Source organism: Lissotriton helveticus, chromosome 2_2 (assembly GCF_964261635.1).
Source record: "Lissotriton helveticus chromosome 2_2, aLisHel1.1, whole genome shotgun sequence".
Classification (NCBI taxonomy): Eukaryota; Metazoa; Chordata; class Amphibia; order Caudata; family Salamandridae; genus Lissotriton; species Lissotriton helveticus.
In genome coordinates this window covers 29,788,494-29,814,100 of record NC_136060.1, presented here as the reverse complement: position 1 = coordinate 29,814,100, position 25,607 = coordinate 29,788,494, and the positions used below count along the sequence as shown (strand labels likewise).

At 46.0% G+C, this 25,607-nt stretch overlaps 1 protein-coding gene across 1 annotated transcript in view; it reads right to left on the bottom strand.

The window, feature by feature from the left end:
• Nucleotides 1–244: 244 nt before the first annotated feature.
• PRIMPOL (primase and DNA directed polymerase) overlaps nt 245–25,607 on the bottom strand; it is a 390,575-nt gene continuing 365,212 nt past the window's right edge. Inside the window, exons 11-13 of the mRNA XM_078678013.1 lie at nt 7,183–7,265; nt 7,057–7,103; nt 245–1,525 (exon numbers count right to left, since the gene is read on the bottom strand). Coding sequence (XP_078534139.1) covers nt 1,205–1,525; nt 7,057–7,103; nt 7,183–7,265 — 451 coding nt within the window. The 3' untranslated portion in view covers nt 245–1,204. The remainder of the gene's footprint in view (nt 1,526–7,056; nt 7,104–7,182; nt 7,266–25,607) is intronic.

Sequence of the window (25,607 nt, the reverse complement as noted above, 5' to 3'; positions counted from 1 at the left end):
TGCTGATGACAGCCCCCAGCCGTCATGCATCACGATGGGCGTGGGCTGATGACGGCTGGGGGCCGTCATGAACCCGCCCACTCATTAAAACGGCCGCACAGGCGCAGAATCGCCGCCGCGCCCAAGGGCTTAACAGTATAAGCCACTTGTATTACAGGAGTAAGTGATTCCATTATCAAGAGAGTGGTACATCTGTCCTTCACCTCGATATAAGCTGGCTTGCATAAAAGAAGCAAACTTCCTCTACAAACATTATTTTTTTATTAATTTCACATAACGGAAAGGACAAATAAAAATAATAATGCACAAAAAGTTCAGATGAGATAATCTGGCGCACAATTTGGAGACTGTTTTCTTAAATGTATTCTACTGTGGTTCAGCAATACGCAACAAACTATAGTACAATCAGGTTAGGGATGATAAACTAAAATGTACCTTATGAACACGTACAACACGTTTTGGGCCTCATTTATGAGGTTTTGGCATAGGGCAGTGCCACAAGCAATCTTGATACGCTGCATCGAAAGAAAAAGGCAGGAATGCACTGTGTTTATCAGATATGGCGCATTCCTGTCCTTTTCCCCAGTGATGGCGTACAACGGGCTGCCATGCACCAATGCAGGCATCCTTGTACCATGGTGCAAGGGTGTCCGTGTTGTAGGGGTGATTGTATTTGTGCAGGCAGGGGAGACCTTCCTACACAAAACCAATATATTGAGATATTTCCCTCTTCAGAAAAAACGAGGAAAAATAAGGATATTTCTCCTCGTTGCGCCTCCCTAACGCCACCCCTGGGGAGTAGTTAGAATCTGATGCATTCCCAGATTTACGATTCCTTGTAAATCTGGGCATGCATCAGGTTCCATGGGTGTTGTGTGGAAAACAGTGTTCTGCGTGAAAGAGGCACATATTTAAAAGGCCATGAAAAGCCACATAAAGTAGCTTTGCATGGCATTGTAAATATGCTGCGTCACATTGCATCACCCGAGCGTTAAAAAAGTGATGCTCTGGTGGCGCAAAAGTGCCACTAGGGGCCTCATAAAAGAGAACATTCTTTTCTATGAAATGTATCATTTAAACCAGAATGGTTCTAAGCGAGTTTGCTGTTCTTTAGCTGCAGTAAAATTGCAAGCAAAAAAAGATAGGCAGCATCAATAAACAACCCTTTATGCACTCAAGACATGATTTTTGCGAAAGTGTCAAATTACTCTCCAGAAACCTCGTGTTTTTGCACAGCTTCCAAAAGGACTTCATCCGGTACTTCCTCTGGATCACTGTCCCACTTTGCCATTTCACAACTTATAGCTTCCACTAACTCTGCATCCTCTGTCGCTTCCACAAAGGAAGCATCATCATCATCTTCAGCCTCCCAGGTGGGACGGGCACTACTAATGTGCTCGGGGTCACTCTTGCGGCCAGCCATGGACTCATCTTCTGGTTGCTGCACTGAACTGTGGCTCCTTTTCGGTTTGCATTCTTCAATATTTCCATCTTCATCCATAACAAACCTCTTATCTTCTGGGTCCTAGCGCAAAAACATAAAACGACATCAGTTTAACAGTTTCCCTAGTACATAATACAACAGCAGGTTTCCCAACTATTGTGGCCAAACACAAAATAGGGTCCGCAGATACAAACTATTGTGTAAATACGGTTGTCTGGTCACATTCTGTGGCTTTATTCGGCATATCTTTAGAGCCTACCTTTATACTGATTTTGTTTTTACCGTTTTTGGAAAGTCATAACTTTTATTTTCCACAACTGCCCGTGGACCCCACCTTGCCAGCCTGTGGATCCCATCAACAGGGAAAAGCAGGATAAAATGCCAGATATCTGGCCCCACTTTTCTGAACGATTGAGAATACTCAGTGCTTTAAGTGGGATGAAAAAACTGAGGGGTCCCTCAAAGGGGTGTGGCCGATGTAATTAGGGGAGTGCCTTAAAAACACATTAGTTAAAAATCTGTGCTTAGCATAGTGTGCTGCCCGACTTGTATTTTGCTGTTTCTCTCATTGCATCCAGAAATGATACAATTAACATCAGACCTACAACAAGTCAGGACTATTGGGTTTGTCAATGGTTGTTAGTTGCATAAGATAAATAAGTAGCAAATATGGCTTGTTGTATATAACATTGAAAAAGCTTCCACTTAAAGCCCTAGTGACACCAGGATGGTGGTTGTATGTCTAAACAACTACTGCCTAAACCACGACTTCCTTAACCACGAAAGCCTAACCACAAGATATTCTTAACCACTACCTTTTTTAACACGACTTCCTAAACCACGAAATGAAACATCTCGTGTTTGGCGAGTAGATGGCACTATTGTAATTACAATACTTCTTGCGTGAACCACGCGTAAAAAATAAACGTATCTAAATCTACTATATTATTTTTTTTTTACAACGCATACCATTAGCTTTTATTTTTATTTTTCCTTTTTTGGGGGGGATACCCCCCCCCCCCCTAATGTTCCCTTAATTCTGAGGAGTGACGTTATACAGGAGCGGAGGGTAGTGAATCGACTCGTGGTTTAGGGAAGTCGTGCTTAAGGAAAGTCGTGGTTTTTGAAAGTCGTGGTTCTGGCTTCATTGTTCAAGTAAGTCGTTATAAAATTATCGTTGTTAAGGATGTTTCCCCAGGATGGTGTTTCTGCTCCTTCGTTACAAAAAGAGAAGGAAGACCCAGAAAGAAAATAACTCTGTTTAAAGGATTTCCCTTCCCCTACAACGCTCACCTGACATGAGGTGATGCCGTAACTTCTCCACTAGTGAAAGTGAGCAGTGTAAGCAGGGCACAAAATAGATAGAGACCCGTTTCGAGGTCCACTTTTAAAAACTGACGGTGCTCAGTACCGACAAGACCCGGCCCACTTAAAGCCCTAGGAATACTGGACAATGCCTTTTTATAAATACGGGTATCAAAATACCGTTCAATCTTTTCTATAAATCGCTAAACAAAAGGGTTTTGGAGTTCATTTGGGTAATGATAAACTTCTTAAATATAATTTAATGAATAAAAAGACAGTTGTAAATAGTCTGATATTTAATGACATTGCACCTGCATCTCTGAAAAGGTGAACAAACTAATGAAACTAAAATGCCATCCTACCAAAAGTTTTGAAAGTTACACTGTCACGCATGAGATCCAAATAAGCCTTAGTCTATATACAGAAAAACAGCATCTCTCTTAGGTGAAGTCATACCTGGATAAACCGGTTGATTCTTGCGATAAATTACACTTCTTTTTATTTGGTGCTTTTCAGAGCGTCAGAGTGGGTAAATTTCCCACACTTGAATGTAGTGTAGGAGTATCTTTGTATGTGCATAATATAAGGTGAAAACTCTGCCTTTCAGTATGCATCAAACCCGCTCCAGCGAGTATCATGGGGCGGCCTCATTCTAAGAAGTGTCTGCGAATGCAAGTCAACCCAACTTACAGGTGCAAACCACTCTTCCAGAGCAGGAAAGTTGCTTTTTCAATTACAAATGAATCTACTCACACTGATGGTTCTATATGAGTAAATGTACTCCTGGGGGTGATTGGCGACATTCCAATTAGAGAATGCCCTGGAGGTTTGTGCACATCCATAAACTTTTATGTTTGTGATTATTCACAAGCCATTTTCAGACCCCTTTGGAAGGCTGCACATACACTTTCGTTAAGGTCAGGAGGAGCATATTCCTTTTTAGAAATTAGTGGGGGAGTAAGCGCACTATGTGATATATCACAGATGTAGCGGGGTGGAGGGGTGCAAGGAAAGGATTCTAGCCAATTTCCAATTGGACATTAGAAAAATGTGACTTTGCTCCTGTGACATCACTTCCCATTATGTCATTGCTTATGACCGCTTTGTCTAAAATACCTACACCCCTTATTATTTATTTTAGGACTTGTTCCCTGGACAGTAGTGTATTTTTTTTTAAATGGTGGAATCCCAAGGCAAGGGGTTTCTCCACTGGAAAAACATTTCCTACTGATGGAAAAAAACGAAATGTTGAAAGAAAGTGCATTGTTTTAGCATGCATGGATATACATCTGTATCGTCTTATATTCAAAAATGGTATTTAAAACCATTCCCAAAAGTACACCTGGAAAACTGCAACTGGTGCAGGGTTCTAGGTGAAACCTGGAAGAGTTGTGTACATTTCTGAAATAAGTGCATATACACCCATCCAACTTGAAAGGGCTTAAAACTACGAGTACAGATTTACTCATTTTTTTTAACTTAAAGAAATAGAAGCAAGGGGTTTAAACTTCATATTCATTGTAATCAATTTTTAGCCGGTCTGGAAAGCCAACCCCCACAAGTAGCAATTCCAATTGCGCACTTGAAATATAATTCTGAAGAACCTTCCTTACGGTAAGGGAATGAGATCACTGTTTGACTGATTAACAAAAAAAAAGAAATTTTATTTTCCTTCATGTGGAAATCATTGTTCTTCCTTCACATCCCCTTAATAATAGCTTTACTATATATGGTCCCTCGCACTTGAGTCTTACAAGTAAACGTTTGGAGGTGCACGGAAGTGAGATACGCATTGGCAAAGCCAACAGGTTTCGCCTATGTGAAACCTATTGGTTTTGTTAATGTTTTTTACATGTTGCACAGTAGCTGAGCAGCTGTGCAACATGGCTTAAAGTAAAAAAAAAAAAACACAAACACTATGATGCGCCCAGGATTGTCCGCACAATAGCACTTTTTTATTTTTACTTGTAGCTATGTTGCACAGCAGCTCAACCGCTGCGCAACTTGTAAAAGAAATGGACAAAGCCGAAAGATTCTGCATAGGCAACATCTATTGGCTTTGCTATAGCTTGTTCCCGAAAGGCATCCGATCACGGACTCTGCTTGTTCACCCATTCGTCTGAAATGAAACAGCTGCTCCCCCATGGAGTTTCTTCCGCCTCTGTTTCCCTCCGTGAGTGTGTCAGTGTCGTGTTCTCTGCTGCACCCAGCCAACTCTGAGATCACCCAAAAAAGTCTGGCCGCATAAAAAAGTGGACATATGAAGGAGGTGAGTAAAAAGAACAATAGGTCGGCAGACACTGGAATGAAATGAGAAATAACATTCTGCATAGCAAGCTCTACATAAACCAAGTCGGTATTCTTATTTACTTGCAGCACTAGAAAACACTGCCAGCAAGCACTATAGAAATATGTTTTATTGTTATTATATGTCAGAAAAGTCATGTAATGTGGTATATACTTTAAGTTAACTACAACAGGAAATAGCGACTCGAACCGATTCTGATTATTAAAGAGCCTGAGGATGAGCACCTAGATGGCACCCCTGCCTGACAGGTAGAAACACCCTTTTCTCCTGCTTTAGCGCCTACAGGCAGGGCAGTTTAAACTGCGCTACACAAAAAACACCCAAATGCACTCTGGGAGCTGTGGTCCTGGCTCAACTGAAGTACTAGACTATGATGATCGGTAAAAGAAACAACAAAACACCTTTTGTGTTGATCCTAGATATATTAATGCTGCATTGGCGCGCCTGGACTGTCATGTTATGCTGACTGAATTTTGCACTGTACTTCGGTTCATATAAAATGCTAATAAAATAGATTTGACATAAAAAAAAACACCTTTTGTGTTCCATCTGCATTTGGGTTTTACTGAATCTCAACACTTTTCAAAAATAACTTGTACCAGCATTGCCGCAAACGCAATCCATATGGGTCCCAGAGAGAACTGTTAGAAAGTAGTTTTAAAATAGCTCTGGCAGCGCCAATAGGTTGTGGAAGGGTGGTTTAGGGAGAGCAGGAGGATGGCAGGGTTTTAAAAGAATGGCGAGTGGGGGACTTTACAAATAATTGAGATGGGGGTGGGGTGAGTTTTAAAAAGAAACTAAAAGTGAGAGAAGGGCGGAGTGAATAAAAAAACACAAAAAAAAGAGTACTTCAGGAGGCCGCAGTGGGAGGACACTGGCCACTGAAAGCAGTATTTGGTCCAGTCTCCACTGCAAGACAAAGACTCAATGTCCAGGAGGAAGATGGAGGCAAGGAGGTTTTGACCAATAGTAAGCAAGGAAACTAGAGTGATGTGGGTGCCAGCTAATGGTAAGTAAAATTAAGTAATGGGCGGGCTCGGAGCCCCTCTTGTGATTTTTTAAATTATTTTTTTAAGGTCGAAACTGGGCAGCGCATGCACTGCTCTGAAAGGCATGCTGTATTTGAGTTTGGACTTGAAGCTCCGCCAATATTTTTCTTTGGCTTGTGTCCTTGGTAAATGCTGGCTTCTGATTCGTTAATAGGCTTATTAGTCCCTCTTTAGCACTGCCTTGTCTTTATTTGTAACCTCCCATGAGGACTGGCCTTTTACTTCTTTTGTTACAGGGTATGTTTCATTTAGTCTGTAAGCACTATTTTGTTTAATTAATTTCTGCTACTGCAGGCACGACATGCTTTTCTGCAACATTCAGGCGCCATATACGCTTTCACTTTCCAAGCAGCCCGGGACAATGGCGGCCGCTCTTTGAAGTTATATAGGTCTAGTATTACAAGAGTTTGAGCTATCGGCATTGTATATGACAATGCCTTTTATTTGTGTGTTACTTATCAAAACAGATACATAAAAGGCATTGTCATTTACAATGCCAATAGCTTAAACTCTCGCAAATGCAAGACCTATTGGATTGAAAATGTTTGTTTTTTTATTAAAGAGATTTTGAAAGCACTGTGCAGGCAAAACCTAAAAAATAAAATAAGGCATTGTTACAACTCTGAGACTGTCCACATTAGTTGGTGTGAACAAGTACCTCCACTCCACTTCTATACAACAGGAAATAATCTGAGTGACTACCCGAACTGACACGTCTGCATGGAACAGTTCTCCGATACGGTCTTTAAGAATAAGGATTTTACTACAGTTTTCATTTTTTCCATACGCATGTCCAGTTATCTGAAACATGCACTTTTCAAATAAATAAAGCAGACGGCACTGGCCTTTCACAAGCGACAAAGAAATGAGGGCCTATGAACCCCGAGAAATCATTGCCTGCAGTTATTGCCGCAGTCGGAGCACTGAAGTCCAGATAACATATAGCATACCTCTTTAAAAAGAGAAGGAAGGCACACCTCAGGCGGAAGTGGATAACCTGAAACAGAAACAAAATGTTGTCAAAGTCTGCCAACACATTTCACAAGCCACGATAAATGTGGAGATGCGTGTCTTACGGTCTGATTTGAAGTTTTGTGCTCTGCAGACAGGATCATGGCATTTCTGATACCAAACTTCTCTTTTCAGATCCACAAGAAGCCTTTAAAACATAAATGTTAGCAATTCTTAAACGCTGACTGTAGTAAAACAAGACAATAGCTATTACCCATACATTTTAATGTAGGAAGAAGTGCATTAAACGTCAATTTCAACTGAATTCTCTCTGAAAATAAACAACTTTGAGAGTTTCGTCAGAATAAGCAGTTGTGTGCCGTGTGCGACAGATTTTACATGCAGAAATAAAGAGTCCCTCCCATCTTTAGCTTATCACTCATGATGTGGAAACATCAGACACACCCACAACCTGCTGACTCAGCTAAAAGCAGTTACACACAAAAGCTAACATGACAAAAGCAAAATACTGGCAATCCGGTGGCAAAGCTTTTTATTCATCAATGAGCCCATTATACTTTTGGATAAGTAACATAACATTCAAGCCAGCTTGGAATGAATAAAATCGGTCCCTGACACGTGTTTTGCTCTTAATAGAGCTCGTCCAAGAGACATAGCTTTTGCCAAACACGAGAGCACCCAGTTTAAGTCAAAACAAAACACTTTTAGGCTTATAGTGCCACATAAAATATACAAAAAAAGAAACAGGAAACGCTGGGTCGTTACCAAGTTTTAGGAGGAAATCAGGTTGGCTTGGATGGTATTTTACCAATACAAAGCTGTAATACTGTGCCTGGAGTGGTAAAAGGCTATTATAATTTTTCAGCTCAGCGTTGATGGCACTAGCTAATCCTATGCTTAAAGAGTATGCTGCAAAAATGGAAAAGGATGTTGTCACTTTTATAGCTAAGCATGAATGGCACTATGCTAAGGGAGCCTCACAGCACTGGAACATGGCTGCAATGCTCACGAAAGAGAGGAAAGTAGCATAACAACGGTGCTGTGATCCTGGTGCAAAGTAAAAGCGACCACAGACCCTCGTGACTGCACAGTAAAACAAAGCCATAATTCAGGAACACTGGGCATCTAATACCCCTGTGGCCTGGTGCCGCTGCACTACTGATGGCTATACCCCAGACATTGACTCAAGCACTTAGTCATGGTGCAGCGCTACAGCAATTGCAACTGAGCACAGGGGAATGGCCTTCCCTCCCCCTAAGCCTGGTTTGCTGCACCAAAGCTAAGGGGCCTAGGGAAGGGTGCCCCACACCGCTAGGTGTCATATCCATGGTCTAGCACTGCAAGGCACAAGCTAGGGGAACACTCTTCCCTGGGCCTTGCTGCAATGGTCTAGCACTGTAAGACCAAAGGAGGGAAGTCCCTTTCCATGTGCTCCGCTAACATGATCCAGAGCTGAAAGGCCCTTGGTAGGGAGGCATTTTACTCTGGTCCCATATCTGTGGTCTAGGACTGATGGTGCCCTGGGAAAGGGGCCCCACTCCCCTCTGCTATTCAGCCATGGTCCAGCGCTGGCAGGCCCAGGGGAGGGTGTTCTCATCCCCTGGGCATTACAGCCATGGCCTAGTGCCGAAAGGCACATGGAATGGAACCACACTGCTCTGGGCTTTGCGTCCTTAGTCTAGCACTGCAAGGCCCAGGAGATTGAAGCCTGCTTCCCTGGGCTTCGCATTTATGACCCATCACTGTGAATTACAAGAGAGGGGTCCCCTTCCCATGAACCTCACAGACATGGTTTAGCTCTGTGATAGTAAACAGTGCACAAGGCATTCAAGTTTGTGAACTTGTTATATTTCGCTACTTAGTAACGTGTGTTGTCAGCACACGTAGTGGGGTAACACCACTTGATTAGATTTGAAAAGATTTCATTGGAGCAGGATTAACAGGAGGAAACGGAAGGAGTGCACTTCTCAACCATAAAAAAAAGTATTCGCTCTGTGAGAATCAGGTAGGGTAGCCAACTTTTCACTATTACTTCACTGGACAGTTTGCGAATGTGGAGACACTGCAGAAAATATTTGTTGTGGAGGAGGTAAAATTAGTTACATAGAGCATTTTGCCGATTTCATTACAAATGACCTTCCTTTACCTCAGGCTATCTTAATAGATATAACATGGCTGGAAATTAAACTTACCAAGTGTGGTTACTATTCAAACTGTACGTTAGTGCTAATCCCATTACCAACTCCTAGAGTAAGCTTTGACTGCTCGCTATTGCAAATTCTGAGAGACAAGTTTAGAAAACGAACAACACTGTTATCCAATAGGAATGAAATAGTCTTAAGCATTGAAACACCAATGGTAAATGTCCACGTTTAACATACATACTGCCCAATAACTACCCATTGCCACTTGGTCCTGTGGGCATGTTGTGTAGTTCCTAAAATTATATAGGATCTGCGCGTTTGTTGGACAACATACACTAAGGGCTTGGTGCCAAGACTGGTTCCGAGCACTCCCACAGGATATGTCGGCCAATAGACCAGCTAGCTCACAGTGCCACCATAAGTCCCCATATCTTACCAAGGAGCGAATAGTTTGTGGCAACCATCGAACATGACAACCCATGACCCTACAGGGATTGTAGAAACAGTACAGTACGTTTTGCTCAGTCAATCGTGCTCACTTAGACTCAGACAGATACACAGAATAAACGTTGGGGACGTTTACAATAAGCATTTATTGAACCAGCACCATTTTAATATAAAACTTTTGTGCTACAACAATCAGTAAACAGAAGCAAACGTGAGCGATTAGAAGCATAAAAAGGGTGAATATTAGATACATTTCTACCATGGTGCCAAAGCAATGAATATATGTGTACTCCTATGATGCAGACCCTACCTAAGTGTACCTAGCATGTATATGGTTGTGAAGCCAATAATCCTCCAGGTAAGAGCCAACCAGATGGGAGAGAATGAAGGACCCCGTCTTGGTCATGAGTTGGACACCCCGCAAGGGATGTCAGACGGGTGTGTCGAAGCTTCAGCGTGCAGGAACCATTGTGTCACTGTCACCGTAGAAGAGTCTCCTCACTACCTAGTGAAGGTGTGGTTCTTTTATACCAAAAGGTTAACCCTGAGGGTTCTACCAAGATTGATAGGTTTATGATTGCAATTATGTAAACTAACCTGAATTAATAATGGTAACTATGCAAAGTAGCCCTGTCACCCGAGGATGAAGATAGTGATGACTTTTGTACAGAGTATGTTAATCCTGTTATGTACGTCATGTGCAGGGGATTAAGATATAACACTAAGAATCCTCTTGCATAATAAATTAGGTTAGTTTCAAGGAAACTGATTTATATATATTCAGCACATACCTGGGTAAAAGGTAATTGCTAGAACCGTTATGCAGAGCAAGGTAGGACAAATGTAGATAAAAGGTCACTTTACTACTTAGGCCTAGGTTAGGAAACATAACAAGTATGTTCCAGCCACAGAACTTGGATGTTTTTTTTGTTGTTTTTTTTGTGAAACTTTTTATTGAGTTTATAACACAAACACAAACAACTTGCAAGGAAGAAGAAAAAGAGACATCAGTATATACAACATTGCAGTACATGGTGGCGGAGCGGGAAGGGCAATACCATAAGCATTTGTACCATCGAGAAAGAATCTCACAAGGGGGGGGGGGCATAAGAGACAAAGTGCAACCAGTATACAATAGCATGTGAAGGAACCCTCGGGTTACGGGGACGTGGGTGCTACATCTGGGTCAGGAAGAGGAGGGGCACATATATCACCACGGTAAGTGTTCCATTGAGTCCATATCTTCCCCCATTTTCGGGGGGTACCTCGAGAAATATATACAGTTTTTTCTCTGAACATGCACCAGTCCATGTTCTGTGTCCATTTCCGAATCCCGGGCGGGCCCTGAGCGCCCCACAGTTGCGCAATGTCTCTTTTGGCAATCATATTGCCCAAGGTCACCCACCGAAGCTGCGACACGGAGTAATCATTCGGTTCCCATACATTCAGCAGGCATCTCCTAGCTTCCGGCATCGATCGCACCCCCGTAACCTCACTCATCACCTCGTGCACACGGGACCAGAATCGCTCTATCTCAGGGCACTCCCAAATGATATGTAAGAAGGTGCCCAGGAGACCGCATCCACGCTGACACAAACCATCCACAGAGAAGCCCATGTGTACCAAACGGGGACCAGTGACATACACTCTATGCAGGATTTTAAGTTGCACAAATCTAAGGCGCGCCTGGATGGCCACCTCTTTAGGGGAGGAGATCGCCGCCTGCCAGTCCTCATCGTCCAGCTCCAGCCCATCACCAGTCCAGACCTCTCTAAGGCGAACCAGGAGATCAGACCTGGAGTTGATTAATTTTTTATAAATAAGCGAAATCGTACTATCAGGAACATGTCCGTCCAGTACCCTGTCTTCAAGCGGGGACGACTCCGGTATCTCCACACCCGAAGGGAAGACCGAGAGCACCGCGTGGCGGACCTGCGCATAGAGAAAAAATTCACGATCGCTCAAAGCGTACTCGGTCTTCAATTCCTCGAACGTCTTCATTCTCCCCTTGGTCCAGACATCATCAATCCTGCTGATACCAATCAAGTCCCACCTATCAAACCCCCGGAACTGCCAAAGTGAGCCAAGTCTATCAGACGCGTACAGGGGGGTGGCACGAGTCAATTTACCAGTCCACCCAAGCGCCATGGAAGCATGTCGCCACACCTGGACGGCAGTCCTGGTGGGGCCCGTCACGTTGCGAGGGGTGATTTTCGAGTAGAGGGCTCTATTGAAGTCGCCCCCCGGTAACAACCATTTGTCCATCTCGAAGGCCGGATTCCGCAACGGGCCATACATGCAATGATTTATCGCCCCCAGTTGAGACGCCCAATAATAGCGACGGATATCAGGTAAAGCAATTCCACCGTCGTACCACGGGAGCGACAATTTAGCAATGGCGATCCGGGGCCTACCCCCCCACACCAGTTGCCTCTGTAAACTTTCAACCTCACGGAAGTATGTAGCCGGGACGACGTCAAGTGTGTTTTGCAAAGCGTAGAGGAAGCGGGGCAGTGACATCATCTTAAACAATGCCGCTCTACCCAGGGGAGAGAGAGGAAGTTTCCCCCAAGCGACCACATCTGCCCGAAGGCGCTGAAGAGGGGGCAGTAAGTTACGGTCAAACCGCAGTGCAGGGCTCAGCGTGATAAAAATGCCCAGGTGTTTAAAGCCATCTTTCACAATCGCGATAGGACAACCACTTGGCAGAAGGGGGCGGCACCCGACAGGACGTATACACAAGACTTCGACCAGTTGATGACAAGACCCGAGTTTTTGCGGAAGGACGTTAAGACATCAAACAGTACAATGAGGGATTTACGGGGTGATGTAAGATAGAGCAGAATATCATCAGCGTAGAAGGACACACAGTCTTCAAACCCCGAGTTCCACCTAATGCCCTTCAGGGACGGTTCCCACCTCAACCAGGCCGCCAGCGGTTCCAAGGCGAGAGCAAACAACAAGGGGGACAAGGGACAGCCCTGTCGCGTCCCTCTGCTCAGAGCAAAGGGCGCAGAGACCCGACCATTGACCACTACCTGAGCCATGGGACCGGCGTAAAGCAATTTGACCCACCGAACGAGAACTTGGATGTTTGATATCTAATCTCTGCTTTACCAATTCACCTAAATATGATGGAAATAAACACTGTATTAGAAAGTGGGCGGGGCCACCAATATAGTGATATTTTGCTGGGAAGCGCAGTCCTTTTGCCTTGCCGGCAGAATCTCTGCAAGACCAGTTGTGGCCTAGAGGACTAGTTGGAAACGAGGATGTAGGAGAAACGTTTTTATTATCACAAGCTCTCATTTGGGCAAACTGTATGCTCTTGGATAATTAATTTTTTAACATTTTCCTCTGATCCCTTTTTGTCAAGATTGGTTGTATTTGGAATCATTATAAAAGCTGCTAATAAGCATGTGGTTAAAATGGACCAGATATTAATTGGAGGAGGGCAGAGTGCCCAGACTCCTGGTATATTCACCAAAATAGAATACAGTGATAAATGTATATTCTTTGCAGCAAGGAGCAGTATGCTGCAGTCCTTGTTCTACTAACAGCTTGATCCTGAACAAATAAAACTCTCCCTTTGCCTCGGTTCACTGATCATACAATTTGTCAGCACTTTGAAACAGGTTTAATGGGAAACAAAATACATCAAGAACATACTCCCAGGACAGGTTCCCACCAGGATTTTCTTTCACAGATTCAAGGTTGTTTTGCATCTCTACAGCTGAACTTTTTGTTAAAGCTGCTTTGTACAGGACCACTCCAGTACTACGGCCCTCCCTCACAGCCACCTACACGTACCTCTTTTACATCTAAAGTATTAAAAGAGGGTGAGTTGCAGGGCACAACAATGTGAATCAATGGGTGTCCTGACATACCTCTCAGCGGGCAGCGGGACAGGACTCACGATTACAAGACACACCTGCAAAATGTGTCTTTTTGCAATTGGGCTGAGTAGATCGGGCTCTCTCCCTAGGCCTCGCAGCGCCTCACCACAGCTGCAAGGCTCATAGTAGGTGGCACCCTTGGCTGGGACCAATTGCAATGAGATATACCTTGCTCTAAAACGGATGGGGAAGGATAAATGCGGGAAGCTGTGACCTGGTGTAGCGCACTGGTGCGGGGCCCCATGTTGGTAGGCTGAGTGCAGGGTCCTGGGCATCAGCCCTGCCTAGTGCCATTTATGCTGAAGCCACTCCCACAAAGTATGCAAAATCGCTCCCGTGGAAAAAAAGGACAGTTTATTTATCACAATTCAACACACACTGCTGTAAGGTTGCAAAAACATCATATTTCACACACAGACTCTGTAACAGATGCTAGGAAGGGGAACCCCCTGCAGAATCGAGGCTTAACTTGCTACCAATTGTTAATTTTAATAGCTAGTCAATGCTGTACCTGGGCTGCAAGTGCCATGCCTGTGCTGTGGGAAAGAAAACGGCACAGCAGCCATGCCATATACCCGGACTTATGGGCCTCTGCTGGGTTGCACCCAGACCCTTTAGGGTATCTCTAAAGACTCAGGTGCTTGTGGAAGGTGATACATAAAGAAGACTACACACTTAAATTCAACAGCAATGCGGGCTGTTGGGACGGGGAGATGCCCCCTGCATGGCTAGAATAAGCATGAGCCCTTGTCTCAAGTTCACCGTAGCAAGTTGCATTGTTTCTGACCCCCACCTCAGCACACATGACAATCATGCATGTGCGTCAAAGCCATTTTTTTGCTACATGGAGCAATACCCAGAGCAGACCTTTGAGGTTGGGGGCACACCATATGAACCTCCTTTTGCTGAGCTTGGCTCCTGTCGCATCATGGGCTAAAGTGACTCTCGGTGGCAGGAGCAATACCAATTGTAGAAAGAGGACAGGCCTTTTTACGCATCAACTGCTAAAAAGAGGACCTACCGGCATCTCATCTATGCAGTATGCAGGATGCAGGCTCGGTGTTTGAGTTTGTTCACATGTGGAAGACGTGCGTGAAGTGTGCATGTTACATGCAAGTATGGTGACCTGGCTTGCCTTTCGTATGCTAGAAAATCCAACTGGTATTAAAGCTGAAGCTTGGAGAGAGCCGAGACATCATGTGGGAATTTCAGAACTCTTTGCAGACATTCCAAGGAAGACTGAAGAGAGTAAGGAGAGAAGAGAGTGGATCTCTTTGAAGCTAATGAATTTCCTTATGCTCTTTCATGGCCCGCTGTCCACTGGAAGGAACCGCCAAGCTCCAGGCCATCTTCATTATTACAGCCTGCACAAAGACAATGGCTGGACCAGTCTGCGCGAAAGTAGCAAAAGTAAAGAACTGCCAAGAACCGATCACAGAACTGAACTAGTGGACCAAACCAAGTCTGCAACTTGAGTATGAAGACGGGACAGAAACTTTCAGTTAGTGAGCCAAGGTTTCCTGGTCAGAAGCCCAGGGTCACACAATGGTGGAGCCTAGGAAAATCCTTAGGAGTGCCAGAGTTTGGGTAACTGCTGCAAGGTCCCCTTCTACGTGTTGGAAACTAGGGGGAGGGGAGGAGCTGGAGGCAGGATGCCTCTAACAGCCTGTCAGTCTGCTCGTGCCCCTCACCCCCCGGAGAAAATGACGGTGATACCCAGGGCGAGACGGGACCACCAACTGATCCCAGCAAGCAGCTGAGGAAGTAGTCAGGTGGAAGCTGTGCCACACACCACAACAGCAAGGGGCCCTGCATGACATGGCCCATCTAGGACCCCGGAAGAAATGTCAGCTGTGGCGGGAGTGGGGCCTACCTGTTGACCTGGTGGTCTGCTCTGACCTGGTGGTCTGCTAGTGCCTTCTGGCAGAGAAGAGGCAGACAACTGGGACATGGTGGGACAATCTATGAACTTAGGGAAATCGCTGCTGGGCCAGTGGGCCTTGAGTACCAGCCAGTGTAACCACTACTGGACTTCCCATCTAGTACACCAGCAGCATAGGCAAGCATGAGGGCAACCAATCTAAGCTGGCGGTTAAAAGCAGATGAGCAGCTGCTCCGCCACTCAACATCGAGACCACTTCAGACAGGCCTCCCTCCGAGGAAGATGCCAAATCAGACATATGGAACTTATTTTTGGAAACAAAGCAAAGCTTAGCGAAAATTGCCTAAAAATAGACACCCTGTCTGATCGCATGGACCGCATCAAAGAGCGCATTGACGTGCATAGAGACTCAGTGGCCAACTTAAACATCACATGTCTGATGCGAAAGACACGGCAAAAGGGCAGCGTGAAAAGCTACTCTATATGGTAAAAACCTCAATATCAACAAGGCTAAAAGTGAAGCTTTCAAGGCGAGGTCTCGCAGTACTAACCTCCGCATACTTGGTGTCACGGAAACTATGAATAAAGGACGGATGGAGGGATATGTGGAGACCATGTTGAAGCAAATGTTTTTGGGGGGACCTTCTTCACGCCCATGTTTTTGGTGGAGAGAGCACATAGATTACTCCAATATGATGGCAACCCCACCTCCATATACCTGGACTTCACATTTGCGGTCCAAACATCGGGGAGAGAGCTTCTTCCGGTCAAGTGCACCCTCCGAGCAGCTGGAATCAACTACAGCGTGCTGTACCCGGCTAAACTAAAGATCATGTACGACGGCAAACCGCACCTCTTTTCAGACCAGAAACAGGTGAAAAAAATTGTGCAACAGAAGGAGGGATGTGGTCACTGCCCCCGCGATAAGAATCAACTCGCAACAGCCAAACCAATGGACTCAGATGGCTAGCTTCTAGGTCCCAAATATACACAGTTAACCAGACATGGCTATCTACGATGATGCTCCAAACCACCAGATAAATCAGTCTAGCATGGCCAATCGGGCCTACCATATGGCGTTCTGTTTTCTCTGGAACATTGCCACTAACTCTGGTTCCCCTGCTAGACAAAGATGCTGTCCTGGCAACGGGTCCTACTCCAGGGCTTGGTGTTTGCAAAGCACCCAGATTCCCTAACAATGGCCGTGCCCCAGTTCCTTGTTTAGGAACAGTCTGCCCGCAGGTGGGGCTGTTGCATTTGAGTTTGCTGTTATGGGGTAGTGATTGGGTATATGTTGATATACTCTGGCCAGTTTGGGCCGCTGAAGTGGTGGGAGGGTGGAATAGAGATACAACATGCATTGCTGCTGCACGCAACCGAGTCATATCCGTGGCGTACATCCGCTGGACTTGTTTCCCATTGCAACCCGAGTGAAAGAACGCAACCCAGCAGACATCTCAATCAGCCCCTCAGTAGCTAAGGGCATGAAAGGGATTCGGCTCACAACATGGAATGCATGGGGGCTGAATGCCCCATGCAAAATACACCACTTCCCAGGGTACCTGTAACGACACAATAGCACTTAACCAGTAAATACATCTGCAAGCACACACGCAACCTCGGTTATATGCGCGATGAATGGAACACAGATGCACAGCGTCATACTCCGCCTACATGCGTGGATTTGCACTTCTCATCCACAACAGCCTCCCCATTCATCCACTGGGGGTATACAATGACACAGAAGGGAGATATATCGTATTACATGCGCTGCTAAATGCGTGTACCATTCTGTTTATATGCATTTTTGACCCAAACATAGTCACCCCCTCTTTTTTCTCTCGAGGTATGGCAATTGCGCTGGCCTATGACACAGACATAGTGTATTGGGTGGGAATTTTAACGTTATTTCAAGATCCAACGCTGGACAGATCAGGGGAGGGTTGTACACCCCACGCTCGAGAGGCCGATCAGCTGAGGGATATTATGACGGAAGGATGATTGACAGATATCTGGCAAGTTAGGACCCCGACTGTCAAAGAGGGCACGAGGGCGACCAATGCACAATCGTCTTGGTCTAGATTGAATTACTGGCTGGTCAGACAACACAGGGGCATGGACCACTAGTCCATGTTGTGACCTAAAAAACCGGGATATTTATCAAAAATAGAGGAAGGACTACAATTTTACAACAGCGAAGAGGCAAAGAATAATCGCCCTCATCAACATAGAAACGCAGAAGGGGCACCTCACTAAGCAAATACATAGGATGTACTTTTTAAAATCCGCACCTGTTAATAAAAGAGCTTACTTATAACCAGACCTGCTTCGGAACACTTTAAAAAGTGCTTCCCACTGCTTTCCGTAGACCCTCTCCTAAAAGTGGGACATGGGCTAAATAGGCCGCGACAGTTGTTGAAATCCGGGACGCCTGGTCAACCTAATCCGAACGTATTTTTTGTTTTGCCTCAGTGGCATCTGCCGTTAGGCACAGTCTCAATGCCAATGTCATGGAAAAGCAAAGCACTCATTAGGTCACGTAAATGTTTAGCTTAGTAACCACCTTTCCCTGCTTTTCAATCGCAAACGGCTCCAAGCCACGGCAGACCAGAGAGACAGAGCTGTCAGAGTGAAAATGAAAGTCCTTCTGCCTTCCAACGGGCGCAGCATTCTTTCAACGGCTCCAGTAAATCAAGTCACGGTGCCACGAAATGGAAAACAACGCGTCACCCCTTGTCTGTTAATCGAGGGCTCTTTGGCCTACTGGACTCAGCCGATCAAACGCGTAATCAGTAAAGTCAACAAGCATTTGCAATGCAATAGGTCTCGCATTAGGAAAGTTTGAGCTATTGGTACTGTAAATGACAATTCTTTTATTTATGTGTTGGTTTTGAAAATAGCGAAATTAATAGCTTTGTCATTTATAATACCAATAGTTATAACTTTCGCAAATGTGACACCTATAGCTTTTGTAATGCAATGTGTGTTGTATTTACGTGACTTAGATGTATTGATATTACAAACAACAATGGCTTTTAATTTTTTCTAATAATCCTTAAATAAAAGTTCTTGTAATTTATAATAGCAATAGCTTAAACTTCTGTAAATAACTTTTGTGAAGATTATGTTCAGTGTATTTTATTGTGATGAAAATCCAAAAACAGAAGTGAAATATTAACAACTTTTTGTGACATTTGTAATAAAGCTTGAAACATTGATAGAACATATTTGAACCAGTTGTTGTTGAATGGTTGCACAGATTGATGCTGTGGTTGCACAGATTGATGCTGTGGTTGCACAGATTGATGCTGTGGTGGCGCTGAGTGATATTGTGGTGGCGCTGAGTGATGTTGTGGTGTCGACGAGTGATGTTGTGGTGTCGACGAGTGATGCAGTGGCGTTCAGTGATGCTGTGGTGTTCAGTGATGCTGTGGTAGCGCATAGTGATGTTGTGGTGCCCCTGAGTGATGCTGTTGTGGTGCTGAGTGATGCTGTGGTGATGCGATAGATAGAGTGAGTGCGAGCGATAGATAGATAGAGGGAGGGCAATAGATAGAGGGAGGGCGATAGATAGAGGGAGGGCGATAGATAGAGGGAGGGCGATAGATAGAGGAAGGGCGATAGAGGGAGGGCGATAGATAGATAGATAGTGAGGGCGATAGATGGATAGATAGAATGAGGGCGATATACAGATAGACAGAGTGAGGGCGATAGATAGACAGACAGATAGATAGAGTGAGGGCGATAGACAGATAGATAGAGGGAGCGCGATAGATAGAGTGAGGGCGATAGATAGATAGAGTGAGGGCGATAGATAGATAGATTGAGGGCGATAGATAGATAGATTGAGGGCGACAGAAAGATTGAGGGCGACAGAAAGATTGAGAGCGACCGATAGATTGAGGGCAACAGATAGATTGAGGGCAACAGATAGAGTGAGGGCAATAGATAGAGTGAGGGCAATAGATAGAGTGAGGGCAATAGATAGAGTGAGGGCAATAGACAGATAGATAGAGTGAGGGCGATAGACAGATAGATCGAGTGAGGGCGATAGACAGATAGAGTGAGGGCGATAGACAGATAGATAGAGTGAGGGCGATAGACAGATAGATAGAGTGAGGGCGATAGATAGAGTGAGGGCGATAGACAGAGTGAGGGCGATAGATAGAGTGAGGGCGATAGATAGATAGAGTGAGGGCGATAGATAGATAGAGTGAGGGCGATAGATAGATAGAGTGAGGGCGATAGATAGATAGAGTGAGGGCGATAGATAGATTGAGGGCGACAGAAAGATTGAGGGCGACAGAAAGATTGAGGGCGACCGATAGATTAAGGGCAACAGATAGATTGAGGGCGACAGATAGAGTGAGGGCAATAGATAGAGTGAGGGCAATAGATAGAGTGAGGGCAATAGACAGATAGATAGAGTGAGGGCGATAGACAGATAGATCGAGTGAGGGCGATAGACAGATAGAGTGAGGGCGATAGACAGATAGATAGAGTGAGGGCGATAGACAGATAGATAGAGTGAGGGCGATAGACAGATAGATAGAGTGAGGGCGATAATAGAGTGAGGGCGATAGATAGAGTGAGGGCGATAGATAGAGTGAGGGCGATAGAGTGAGGGCGATAGATAGAGTGAGGGGGGCGATAGATAGATAGAGTGAGGGCGATAGATAGATAGAGTGAGGGCGATAGATAGATAGAGTGAGGGCGATAGATAGAGTGAGGGCGATAGATAGAGTGAGGGCGATAGATAGAGTGAGGGCGATAGATAGAGTGAGGGCGATAGATAGTGTGAGGGCGATAGATAGATAGAATGAGGGTGATAGAGTAATTATGTGGCGTGTAATTATGTGGCACTGAGTGGTATTTGGAGTGTATGTTGCATTTAGTGCAGTGTAAATATGTGGTATGTTATTATGTGGCACTGAGTGGTATTTGGAGTGTATGTTGCGCTGAACGCAGTGTAATTATGTAGCATATAATTATGTGGCACTGAGTGGTATTATGAGGAGTGTATGTTGTATTCAGTAGAGTGTAATTGTGTGGCGTGTAATTATGTGGCACTGAGTGGTATTTGGAGTGTATGTTGCATTTAGTGCAGTGTAATTATGTGGCATGTAATTATGTGGTACTGAGTGGTATTTGGAGTGTATGTTGCGTTCAGCGCAGTGTAATTATGTGGCACTGAGTGGTATTATGAGGAGTGTATGTTGTATTCAGTAGAGTGTAATTGTGTGGCGTGTAATTATGTGGCACTGAGTGGTATTGTTTGGAGTGCATGTTGCATTGTAATTATGTAGCATATAATTATGTGGCACTGAGTGGTATTATGAGGAGTGTATGTTGTATTCAGTAGAGTGTAATTGTGTGGCGAGTAATTATGTGGCACTGAGTGGTATTTGGAGTGTATGTTGCATTTAGTGCAGTGTAATTATGTGGCATGTAATTATGTGGTACTGAGTGGTATTTGGAGTGTATGTTGCGTTCAGCGCAGTGTAATTATGTGACACTGAGTGGTATTATGAGGAGTGTATGTTGTATTCAGTAGAGTGTAATTGTGTGGCGTGTAATTATGTGGCGCTGAGTGGTATTGTTTGGAGTGCATGTTGCATTGTAATTATGTAGCATCTAATTATGTGGCACTGAGTGGTATTGTGTGGAGTGTGTGTTGCATTCAGTAGAGTGTAATTACGTGGTGTGTAACTATGTGACACAGAGTGGTATTTGTAGTGTATGTTGCGTTGAGCGCAGTGTAATTATGTAGCATATAATTATGTGGCACTGAGTGGTATTGTGTGGAGTGTATGTTGTATTAAGTAGAGTGAAATTACGTGGTGTGTAACTATGTGGCACAAAGTGGTATTTGTAGTGTATGTTGCGTTGAGCGCTGTGTAATTATGTAGCATTTACTTAAGTGGCACTGAGTGGTATTGTGTGGAGTGTGTGTTGCATTCAGTAGAGTGTAATTATGTGGCATGTAGTTATGTGGCACTGAGTGGTATTTGGCGTGTATGTTGCATTGAGTGCAGTGTAATTATGTGGCACTGAGCGGTATTTGGAGTGTATGTTGCATTGAGTAGAGTGTAATTATGTTGCGTGTAATTATGTGGCACTGAGTGGTATTTGGAGTGTATGTTGCGTTGAGTGCACTGTAATTATGTGGCGTGTAATTATGTGGCACTGAGTGGTATTTCAAGTGTATGTTGCATTGAGTGCACTGTAATTATGTGGTGTGTAATTATGTGGCACTGAGTGGTATTTGGAGTGTATGTTGCATTGAGTAGAGTGTACTTATGTTGCGTGTAATTATGTGGCACTGAGTGGTATTTCAAGTGTATGTTGCATTGAGTGCACTGTAATTATGGGGTGTGTAATTATGTGGCACTGAGTGGTATTTGGAGTGTATGTTGCGTTGAGGGCAGTGCAATTATGTGGCGTGTAATAATGTGGCATTGAGTGGTATTTCAAGTGTATGTTGCACTGAGTGCAGTGTAATTATGTGGTGTGTAATTATGTGGCACTGAGTGGTATTTGGAGTGTATGTTGCATGGAATGCAGTGTAATTATGTGGTGTGTAATTATGTGGCACTAAGTGGTACTTGGAGTGTATTTTGCATTGAGGGTGCAGAGTGTGTGAGGGTGCAGAGTGTGTGGCCTAAAGTAGTTTGAGGGCGCAGTGTGTGTGGCCTAAAATAGTGTGAGGGTGCAGTGTGTGTGGCCTAAAGTAGTGTGAGGGTGCAGTGTGTGTGGCCTAAAGTAGTGTGAGGGCGCAGGTTGTGTGGCCTAAAGTAGTGTGAGGGCGCAGTGTGTGGCCTTAAGTAGTGTGAGGGTGCAGTGTGTGTGAGGGTGCAGAGTGTGTGAGGGTGCAGAGTGTGTGAGGGTGCAGAGTGTGTGGCATAAAGTAGTGCGAGGGTGCAGTGTGTGTGGCCTAAAGTAGTGTGAGGGCGCAGCGAGCGTGGCCTAAAATAGTGTGAGGGTGCAGTGTGTGTGGCCTAAAGAAGTGTGAGGGCACAGTGTGCGTGGCCTAAAGTAGTGTGAGGGCGCAGTGTGCGTGGCCTAAAGTAGTGTGAGGGCGCAGTGTGTGTGGCCTAAAGTAGTGGGAGGGCGCAGTGTGTGTGAGGGTGCAGTGTGTGAGGGCGCAGTGTTTGTGGCCTGAAGTAGTGTGAGGGCGCAGTGTGTGTGAGGGCGCAGTGTGTGTGAGGGTGCAGAGTGTATGAGGGTGCAGAGTGCGTGGCCTAAAGTAGTGTGAGGGCGCAGTGTGCGTGGCCTAAAGTAGTGTGAGGGTGCAGTGTGCGTGGCCTAAAGTAGTTTGAGTGCGCAGTGTGTGAGTGCGCAGTGTGTGAGTGCGCAGTGTGTGAGTGCGCAGTGTGTGAGTGCGCAGTGTGTGAGTACGCATTGTGTGTGGCCTAAAGTAGTGTGAGGGTGCAGTGTGTGAGTGTGCAGTGTGTGTGTGTGTGTGAGCAGTGTGTGAGTGCGCAGTGTGTCCACAAACAGCTCAGCAATATTCGTACCTCCTTCTTAGAAAATTATACATAGAAGGGCTAAGAAATCAGAATGAAAGTAACAAAATAGACAGTATCATCCTTGTGCCCACAGACGTCATAACACCCCGCCCCGGCATGTATCCTTTACCTCATGCAGTATTTAGCTGGGTGTCCTTTTCGGCTTTAATCTGATATTTAGTTTCCGAAAACTGCAAATGGCTCTTCCTTGTGCACATCTGAACATATTTTGAAACGGCTTCAGCAAATTACAGAACTTTTTGCTGCATCTGTCAGGTTGCGCCCACTTCACTCCAGCATTGCATTCCCTCGATTGCCTTCCAATCACAACAAGTCCTAAACAAGTCTTTGTGGGGCAGCACTGCTTTCATATCATGTTTGACATGGGCACCATGAGCTAGCATTGAGCTGTAGGCCCATCTCTTAATTCTGCCTTTAAAGCATTGGTTCTGTTGAAGCCCATCGCCGATGACCGCTGAGCTTTTCTTGGTGCTCTGCTGGGCCTACAAGCAGGCTGCCTCGTGTTCTCAACGGTGTCCAGGGGTGCCTGCATATACGGTGGCCCTTCAGACAGCTTGCACCCTGCTGTCCAGTTTCATAATTCGTAGTGTCAGTGCAGTGAGCGGCAAGAGAACTCTACTCTGAAAGGCAACCGAGAGGGCCCTGAGCTGTGTCTATGGTGGCATGGGAGTGGCAGGAAGTGTCTGCTGCAGCAAGGTAGTCTGGTGGGAAGCATTGAGTCCCTTCTGTGGAGGCAGAAGGAAGGCTCTGCAGCATGGAGTAGTGCGCACCTACTGTGTGAGGGCCGGAGGTGTCTGTGATGGAGTGGTGCGCACCTACTGTTGTGTGAGGGCCGGAGGTGTCTGTGATGGAGTGGTGCGCACCTACTGTTGTGTGAGGGCTGGAGGTGTCTGTGATGGAGTGGTGCGCACCTACTGTTGTGTGAGGGCTGGAGGTGTCTGTGATGGAGTGGTGCGCACCTACTGTTGTGTGAGGGCTGAAGGTGTCAGTGATGGAGTGGTGCGCACCTACTGTGTGAGGGCCGGAGGTGTCTGTGATGGAGTGGTGCGCACCTACTGTTGTGTGAGGGCCGGAGGTGTCTGTGATGGAGTGGTGCGCACCTACTGTTGTGTGAGGGCCGGAGGTGTCTGTGATGGAGTGGTGCGCACCTACTGTTGTGTGAGGGCCGGAGGTGTCTGTGATGGAGTGGTGCGCACCTACTGTTGTGTGAGGGCCGGAGGTGTCTGTGATGGAGTGGTGCGCACCTACTGTTGTGTGAGGGCCGGAGGTGTCTGTGATGGAGTGGTGCGCACCTACTGTTGTGTGAGGGCCGGAGGTGTCTGTGATGGAGTGGTGCGCACCTACTGTTGTGTGAGGGCCGGAGGTGTCTGTGATGGAGTGGTGCGCACCTACTGTTGTGTGAGGGCCGGAGGTGTCTGTGATGGAGTGGTGCGCACCTACTGTTGTGTGAGGGCTGGAGGTGTCTGTGATGGAGTGGTGCGCACCTACTGTTGTGTGAGGGCCGGAGGTGTCTGTGATGGAGTGGTGCGCACCTACTGTTGTGTGAGGGCCGAAGGTGTCAGTGATGGAGTGGTGCGCACCTACTGTTGTGTGAGGGCTGAAGGTGTCAGTGATGGAGTGGTGCGCACCTACTTTTGTGTGAGGGCTGGAGGTGTCTGTGATGGAGGGGTGCGCACCTACTGTTGTGTGAGGGCTGGAGGTGTCTGTGATGGAGTGGTGCGCACCTACTGTTGTGTGAGGGCTGGAGGTGTCTGTGATGGAGTGGTGCGCACCTACTGTTGTGTGAATGCTGGAGGTGTCTGTGATGGAGTGGTGCGCACCTACTGTTGTGTGAGGGCTGAAGGTGTCAGTGATGGAGTAGGCAGGTAGTGCGCACCTACTGTTGTGTGAGGGCTGGAGGTGTCTGTGGTGGGGCAGGCAGGTAGTGAGTGCCTACTGTTGAGACTGCAGGAAGTGGCAGAGAGGTGTCTCCGCAGGGATGGAGTAGTGCACACCTACTGTTGTGTGAGGGCTGGAGGTGTCTGTGGTGGAGTAGACAGGTAGTGCGCACCTACTGTTGTGTGAGGGCTGGAGGTGTCTGGTGGAGTAGGCAGGTAGTGCGCACCTACTGTTGTGTGAGGGCTGGAGGTGTCTGTGGTGGAGTAGGCAGGTAGTGCGCACCTACTGTTGTGTGAGGGCTGGAGGTGTCTGGTGGAGTAGGCAGGTAGTGCGCACCTACTGTTGTGTGAGGGCTGGAGGTGTCTGTGGTGGAGTAGGCAGGTAGTGCGCACCTACTGTTGTGTGAGGGCTGGAGGTGTCTGGTGGAGTAGGCAGGTAGTGCGCACCTACTGTTGTGTGAGGGCTGGAGGTGTCTGTGGTGGAGTAGGCAGGTAGTGCGCACCTACTGTTGTGTGAGGGCTGGAGGTGTCTGGTGGAGTAGGCAGGTAGTGCGCACCTACTGTTGTGTGAGGGCTGGAGGTGTCTGTGGTGGAGTAGGCAGGTAGTGCGCACCTACTGTTGTGTGAGGGCTGGAGGTGTCTGGTGGAGTAGGCAGGTAGTGCGCACCTACTGTTGTGTGAGGGCTGGAGGTGTCTGTGATGGAGTAGGCAGGTAGTGAGTGCCTACTGTTGAGACTGCAGGAAGTGGCAGAGA